This window comes from Diadema antillarum, unplaced genomic scaffold (assembly GCF_040938485.1).
Source record: "Diadema antillarum isolate AM-2024a unplaced genomic scaffold, OU_Dant_1.0 seq00001200_RagTag, whole genome shotgun sequence".
In the NCBI taxonomy this organism is placed as follows: Eukaryota; Metazoa; Echinodermata; class Echinoidea; order Diadematoida; family Diadematidae; genus Diadema; species Diadema antillarum.
Genome location: NW_027271994.1, coordinates 305,647 through 314,051, shown reverse-complemented (window position 1 = coordinate 314,051; position 8,405 = coordinate 305,647). Strand labels below are relative to the sequence as shown.

Sequence of the window (8,405 nt, the reverse complement as noted above, 5' to 3'; positions counted from 1 at the left end):
GTGGCTACTCGTGCCATAGTTTTGGAAGCTCCACACGATTCATACTGTGCACATTGTAAAATCAGCACTGATGAGGTGATAATAACTATTTCTGTCACAGTGGTAAGCCCCCTGCCCACTTGTCATATGAATGCACCTGATACATGAACATTTTTTTTAAACAGGGTAAAAGGCAACTTTTTGTTGTGCTGACCAGGCAGTAGTGCATAAAGGAGATCATGTCTGTGCACAAGACACACGAAATGTTTAAAAAAATCCCTTCAACCTGGCAAGAAACACTGTAGTACCAATGGAGAATAGCCTGAGCATGCAGATATTTTCTTCTTTTTTTTTTCAAACAAGGAATCCACTTCACACAAGTGTGAAAAAAAGGCAGACTGAAGCAAATTAGGTTGTCTGTGGAAGCTACAATGTACAAGTAGTTTGTAAATTGTAGTAGATAGCGAATGGCACAAACTTCTTAGTATGCATTTTTTTTTGCAACAAGAAGGAAAGAAAAGAAAGAGAAGAAAAACTGCGTTACTTTTGTATTGCGAGAAGAATCATCTGTTTTAACTCTGCAGCTCATTCTGCAGAATGTCACAACCTCTTTGAGACAAACCATGACGCCCTTGGGATGCATCCAGATACATGTGATAATGTACAAACATGACATAATCTATGGGGATGGCATGTACACTTTCTCTTCCACTTTCAGGCATTTTGTTTCTACAAAGTCAAACACTACACCTTGACCTACAGTGTATCCCTCCCTCATTCACTATTTCAAATCAACAGGAGATACTACATGACACATTTGCAGCATAGAAAACAATGAAAATCATCAGCCATAGAAACAGTCCAGTGTCAGTGCACAGTAATAGTTTGGCGAGACTACATACAGCATTGACATTTGCACTCATAAAGCACTCTGTGTGTATACACATTACATTTCACCCAGTATGTATAGGCAATATGGCAGACCAATTTTCGAACACACAACTTGATTCTTCATCGGCACTTTTTGCCCAAGGTGATACTTGAACCGTCACTGAAAAGTAAAAAGAAGGAACCGATCCTCTCACTTCTTTTCTCCCTCACTTCTTCTTTTTAAAGATGCTTCCAAAAGATATCTTCTTCTCCTTTGCTCCGCTCTCCTTGCCCACAGCTGGCGGTCGTCCCTTACTGAGGCCAACGACGTGGATTGGCGGTGGAGGGGCGGCCGTGACCTTCATTACCTGTGGCCTGCGAGGGGGAGCCGTGGGGACGTTGGTGGGACCGGACGCGGCCGAGGGGCTACCGTTGATGCTGCCGCCACCAGACGCCACTGGACTTGCCCTGTGTGGGGAAACGGAAGGGGCGGAGAACTGAGACCCCAAGGCTCTTCCTGATGATGCTGGTGATGCTGATGCTGATGATGGTGATGATGCGGTGTGAGCGGATGATGAAGCCTGTTCGATGTGGAGCAGCAATGGCAAGCAATGTAGTGAAGGAATCATGATTAAGCAATCAGCATTGTGAAAATATGAAATGCTTGCTAGGAGACTATGACTCTGCCATAAGCAATGAAAGGGGCTGCACTTGTGTGATCACATTTAACAAAGAAACATGAAAAAGCATGGTTTACAGGTGGTTTTATCAGTTTTATCACAATGATTGGTAGGCCAATATTTTACATTGCAATTCAGATTAGATTAAATGTGAGGGCAGGGACAAGTTATGGTAAACTGCATTTTCACCCCCCCCCCCCCCCCCCCCCCCGAAAACATTTTCTTTTCAATTTGAGTCGAGACAAAGGAGAGGACATTGTATTCTTTCTCACATATCCTCTACATGGGATTATAAAGGAAGTCCAATTTTTTAAAGACAATATCAGTGAGAATCAACATTTTAGGCCTCTCTGTACAAAAATACACTTGTAGATGTGAGCAAAACAAATGAGATGTATGGAGATGTCACTTAAATTTGGCCATTATTTTCTGGTGCTGTTTCATTACAAACTGAAATGCAAGTGGTCATGTCTTCACTAATGTCAGCCAGATATCCAACAAATATATTTTCACAAATGAAATATTGAGTTTCAATCTTGTTGATTTTATGCACATGAAACCCTTTTTTTTTTTCTTTTTTCTTTTTTTTTTTTTGGGGGGGGGGGTATTTTGGGGGGATAAGTTCCTGGTAGGCCTTCCAGATCTTTAATCATGGATAAATGTAATATTCTTAAATATCCATTGTGATGAAAAAGCAAGGATGTCAATGTAGGATGTATGGATAGACATGAGCAACCGTAAAGCATGCATGAGGCTACCACACATTTCCATACACACAAAAATTATTTCTCATGTTTATAAAATCAAGATTACACATGGTAACTAGAAAAGCACTCAGAGAGAACATACAGGCAGCTCATTTTCAACCATGCACACATGCTGAAAATTGCCCTGTTTCTCAATGATAAAGAAGCTTTGCCTTCTACTGTACTAGCCATTGGGAGAGTATACCTTAAAGTAAAGTCATTTGACAGTTTGACAGCATTTGTGTTACCCATCAAGGGCACTGGGAATGACCTACCGGTAGTACCTCAGGTTCTTGAGGTGTGCCTAAAGTGTGTGCTCAGTGCGCGTATACACACCTATTAAGTAAGCGCACCTTGAACACCCTCATTTGTCAGCCCTATTTGCCAATGATAATCATTTAAAAAAATCCAAATATAGTTAATATTGGACCCAGACAGGGGTCCAGAGCACTATCAAAATTTAATCATCCATTCCTTGGGTCATAATCAACTTCCCTTGAAGTTTCATCCAAATCCATTTACAACTTTTTGAGTTATTTTGCAAATAGACAGACAAACAAACAAACAAACCAATGCCGACAAAAATATATCCACTTTAGCAGATGAAATAACTTCCCCATTCATTGATTAAAGGCAGATGGGTTTCCTGCCCCCCCCCCCCCCCAGCTCCACTCTTTCACAAAACATCCCGCAAACATTTGGAGCATTTGAAAGTCTTGTCTGGATGGATAAAAAGAAATGGCAGATTGCATGACAGCATGAATGAACATGGAGAATAAGCTAAGATGATGCGGTGCATATATTAATATGATGCAGCAGTGTGTCAGAATGCTGAATTTATACCTGAGGCACATCAATAAGCTGTTTAGAAAAAGAAGGAAAAAAAAACTATCTTTGATTTTGTGTCAAAACATATAGATTTACCTCCTTGTCCCTGCTCAAGTTTGGTGGCGGTGCTGAAACAGGCAAATCTAAAACAGAAGAAGAGGAAGAAAAACAGGTATAGTCATGGAAAAATTGTCTCCAAAACAAGCACTCTTCAGTTTTTGTTACGTAGCACAAAGAACAGAAAGATATCAAGGGCAGGACTATACAGAGTTGTGGATGTTGCTATATCCATTTACATTTTCTGCTGACAGCTCATCAAAAACATGATACACTATGACTTGACTTGCATTATGATAATGGGACATCACTATTATTATTTTAACTTACTTGCCAATATAACACTGACAGTAGTTTGTCTTATGAAGATTTACTTTTTTTACCCCATGCAAGAAAGATGACAAATATTTGGTATTTCTCTCTTGAACTGGTTTTCTTTTTTCTTGAAGCAAAAGATTGATTCCACTACCTGGCAAATCAATATCATCATCATCAAAATCCACATCCTCTTCCTCCTCATCATCACCAAAGCTATCGTCACCATCCTGGAAAGCCAGATCATCATCGTCGAGTGGGTAGTCATCATCAAGTGGACAGTCGTCAAGGAGTTCATCTGTGTGCAAAAGTGAAAAAAAAAAAACAACTCTTCAGTGCCTACATCTGATATTTTAACTTCAACACTTAGATGTATCTCTACTTCATTGAATGTTACAATTGTAATTCAGATATTCAGAAAAGCATTTCTGTGAACTGTAAGGGCAAGTATACTTTTTGTATGCAACTTATATTTTGGCCATCTGCATAATTCCGATGACACTCTTTGAGAATAATCAAATAATTAAATGGCTGTAATTTTCTACAGTTATTGAGGCCAGACGAATTGTTCATCTTCCAAATACAGATGAAAATAAGCAAACTACAACAGTTTCTATTTAAGGGTGGATATTTGTCAATAATCTCACCTTCTTCTTCCTCCTCCTCCTTCTTCTCACGTTCCTTCTCAGCTGTCCTCTGCTCGGCAACCTTGTCACTCTGTGCCATCTTCCAATCCTGGCTGTCATCATCCATTGCCATGGCAACGGTTTGCAGTGAGTTGTCTTCTTTCCCCTCTTCTTCCTCCTCCTCCTCAAACATGGTGACGCTGATGCTTGGGATGGTGGGAGTGGTCCCAGGCAGTTTGGGCGCGACCTCGTCCTCATCACCTCGACTTCCATTTCTCAGTGCGGCGTGCACGCTCGCTGGGTGTCTTCCTGACGATTCATCGCTGGCTCCGCCCACTGGTTTGTGATCACTTCGGGAGGGCAGAGAAGTTCTGTTCACCGAGGGAGATGAAATCTGTCGCCGCTCATCAACAGAAATGGATGCAGAGGTCTTGGTCCCATTCATTGATATTGGAGACATGTTTGGAGTCCTGTGTGTGGTTGTAGTTGTTGGTGTGGCTTTGCTAAGAGCTGCTTGAGCAGCAGACAGTACATCCTCATCAACTTCTTGATTCTCTTCACCTTCCACGCTTCCTCCTCTGTCTGTATCCACACTAACTGATGCTGGGGAAGACATCTCCTCCAGCATGTCACCGAGGTCTGGATTCTGCAGCATCTGAAATGAGGAATTTAAGAAAGGGTATTAACCCTCTTCCAACAGAGCACAAAAGGCTGTAACTACTTGCCCCCCAAAAGGAAAATATACTGTGCTGAGGGCAGACATGACTTCACAATTTGACAGAGGTAAACTCCACTATTCCGTGCACAGATGGGTATCTGAAGAAAACTATGTGGTAGTACCTCTTTTTTCAAGGATGCCAGTAAGAATGAAAGAAGGGACCTGAAAATTGTTTACAAGAAGCAGATTTGTGTACGAAATGGGCTGAATTCAGGCTTCTGCCAGAAAAATGGTATTCTTGTTGTCGACACTTTATCCCTGTAATGAGGAAGATCAATATTGAAGACAGACTGATACAGGTAAACTGCACTGTTTTGTGGACACATATCAGGAGGCAACTAATATTTTTTGCAGGGATGCCAGTAATCAGAATGAAAGAAAGCTGCAACTTATGCTTATACACTACATAAATTCAAGGTCAAACATAACGAAGTCATTGTATTTTGCTCTCATAAGAGGAAACCTGTCTAATATTACTGTTTCTTAAAGGGAAACCCATCTGACCTCTTTCTGGACTTCCATCATGTGACGCCTCTCCTCCATCACCTCAGCATCCTCCTCATCTTCCTCCTCAATGGTGAACTGACTGGCGAGGAGGCCCCGCCCACCGCCTGGCGCCCCCATCTGCTCCACCTTGTCAAACTCCCGCAGAACATCGTCCAGGGTGGTGTGGTTGGCATTGGACAGGGTCTCGCACTGAGATGAAAGGGGGAAGGTAGGGAGGGAAACAAACAAGTAAAGATACACATGGGGCTACAATGCTGTGGCCCATTACAGAGTTATCCTTGAGAGCACTTTGTAATGACCCCTCAGGAGACAAATGATACAAAGAGACTGGTATGACTCAAGTGACATAATAAAGTTATTGTGAATAATACTGTCACTTTATAGCATATGAAAATACATTATGGAGTATGGCAGTAATATACCCCGTTTTCATACATGAAACTTTTTTTTTTTTTTAAATGAGACAGAGTTGCTGAACTAAAATACCCTCATACAATGCACTGAACAAACTATTCAGATTTCTTTTACAATGAACACTAAAATCACTAAGCAACCAATTCCACATCTCATTAGGCCTTACAGTGGAATGAACACAAATCTTCCTGCTGTGAATCTGAGACATATATATATATTTTTTTTTCTTTAATAACAGGTTAGAAAATATTAACAATATGCCTAATGAATTGGAATCGTTTGCAAACTACAGCATTCAAATGGCAAGTGTTACAATACCTTTTGATGTGCCTGTAAAATGTAGAATCTTAGTCATTTATAAAACAGAACAAGTGAGAAGCATTGGGTATCACTGTGATAACAGAGATTACCTGAATTCTATCACTGAGGAGCTTCATTAACACAAGTTAACAGCCGCAGAGCAAAATATGACTGGGCGTAACAAATACAATGTATATCTGTATGGTTTGGTTGAGGTAACAGTCTGGGTTTGCGCACTGACCTTCGTGAGCCTCGTGAGGGCGGCAAACCTCTCCTCCTGGGCCTCAATCATCTTCTCAAAGTCCTCCTGCTTCTTCAGGAGCTCCTCGATGTCGCAGGAGTCGTCCTGGGAGAGCAAACGGAGGAGAGAACTCATCAGGATGACAGCCTCATCCATCTTGGCACAGATTTGTCCCACAGCACGGAGAGGGGGGAAAGAACCTATCCACAACACATTTTAGCTCCTGCATAGCTAGCACACAGCTGCCTACCAGGAGGTTCTCTGGCTTGCTCTCTCTCTCTCTCTTACCTCATTGGTATTGTGAAAATTGTTTCACTTGAACAAATGAGAGAAGAATTTTCCTCGTTTTGTCCTCCTCCCCTCCCCCCCCCCCCCCCCCCCCTTCAAGAGTGAGACTTATAGATGGATTAGCAATGGCTTGGATAACAATGGGCTGACTTTCCAATGTTATTTCTGTCTCCCTGATGGGTGTGCTATTCATGAAGGTGTGACATCTTTCCTTTGTAATGCCACTGCACTAATCCACCATCAGTTCAGGGTCTTGACTACATAATGAACCTTAACGTCTTGCACAGGATCACTTTGACAACTTTCATGTTAGCACTTTTTGTGATAAAGCTATTTTTGTTTCTCTCTTTCACACGAATACAATGAAGGGAAATTGCAGTACCAATTGTGAGCACTGTTGGTGGCATTTGAATAGTTTGACACGTTAAGGATTTGGCTGACTCTTTTGTTACTGTTCAAGTCTTTGTAACTTAGTGAATAGTTTACCTCCAACACAAAAAAAAGTAAGCATCCCTGCAAATGACGACAATATCACAGCAGAAATAAACCAATGCCTTTACAAACATGACATGCAATAAACTAAAACAGGGTAGAGGAATTCACTGAAAGTGTAGATGTCATGAAATCCTAAAAACTCACTCGCTCTAGGTGTTGGCTAAGTGACCTCAATTTTGGTTCAACCAGACACATTCCATTCTTTGTTACAGGTCATCCTTGTTATGGTAATGACAGAGCTTAGCAAACACTTGGGCTACAATACTCTACAGAGACTATAAAGGCTTCTGTCCATTGCAATCTGAGGGATCTGAATGGGTGTACTCAAGCGTGAAATCCATGTGTTGACATCCTGCAGTGGATGACCGGTACACTTGTAGGTATACACAGGAAGAGGAGGGGGACTTCTCTGAAGGGGAATTTTAGAGCTGGCTTGGTCTTAAACTACTGGAATGTGTACATGTATGCACCTCCACATACCAAAGGGTAAACGTTAGCTGATTTTGCTTTAACATGCATTTCCATACACACCTGCCAGAGTATACTCAGGATTGGTCTTCAATGGGTTAACATACCACATGGCACTCTTGGGTTAATATCATCATGCACATATGAATCTAAATGCTCATATTCAGAGAAACATTTGTGTTGTTTGGGGTTTTGTTTGGTTTGTTGTTGTTGTTGTTTTTGTTGTTGTTGTTTTGTTTATCATTTTAAATACATGTGGGTTTGTTACTGGCATTATGCAACCTTTTGCCACAGCATCTCACCAAGAAGGACTGGTCCTTCAGGATGGCATCCCGGTTGCTAAGCCACGACTCGGCAGCATCCAGGTCTCGCTGGAGGAGGAGAGCATCCAGCTTGGCCTCCAGGCTGGTCTGCTTCTCCTCCGATCGGCTCAGCAGGTCGTTCCAGGCCTGGTCCAGCTGGTCCACTTTGGTCTGGACCTGAGAGACGGAGCGAGGCAGAGACAGACAGACAGACAGACAGGCAGACAAACAGACAGACAGACAGACAGACAGACAGACAGAGACAGACACACAGACAGATCAACAGACAGTGAGAGTGAGAGAATCTCGTCATAAATAATCAGGACTACAATGTTCTGGGGAGTCCATGGCATAGCAATAATTGCCTGCTCAGTTTAGTAATACAGTGTGGCAGAAAACATAAGTTCGCATGTTAGGATTGCTTTGAGTGTGTTTGTGTGTTTCTGTGTGTATGTTCATCAGTTCACACATCTTTGATTTTTTGCTGAAATCAATTTTGCTTTGAATGAACTACAGTATTCAGGCATCTAGGTTTTTCTTGTATTTTCATGTGTCACCTTCTTGGCACTTT

At 41.8% G+C, this 8,405-nt stretch overlaps 1 protein-coding gene across 1 annotated transcript in view; it reads right to left on the bottom strand.

The window, feature by feature from the left end:
* Positions 1-1,076: 1,076 nt before the first annotated feature.
* The window catches only part of LOC139744662 (spectrin beta chain-like), a 74,214-nt gene continuing 66,885 nt past the window's right edge, over positions 1,077-8,405 (bottom strand). The window contains exons 67-73 of the mRNA XM_071655087.1: positions 7,835-8,011; positions 6,282-6,386; positions 5,324-5,515; positions 4,123-4,756; positions 3,687-3,773; positions 3,200-3,246; positions 1,077-1,430 (exon numbers count right to left, since the gene is read on the bottom strand). Of these exons, the coding sequence (XP_071511188.1) occupies positions 1,077-1,430; positions 3,200-3,246; positions 3,687-3,773; positions 4,123-4,756; positions 5,324-5,515; positions 6,282-6,386; positions 7,835-8,011 (1,596 nt within the window). The remainder of the gene's footprint in view (positions 1,431-3,199; positions 3,247-3,686; positions 3,774-4,122; positions 4,757-5,323; positions 5,516-6,281; positions 6,387-7,834; positions 8,012-8,405) is intronic.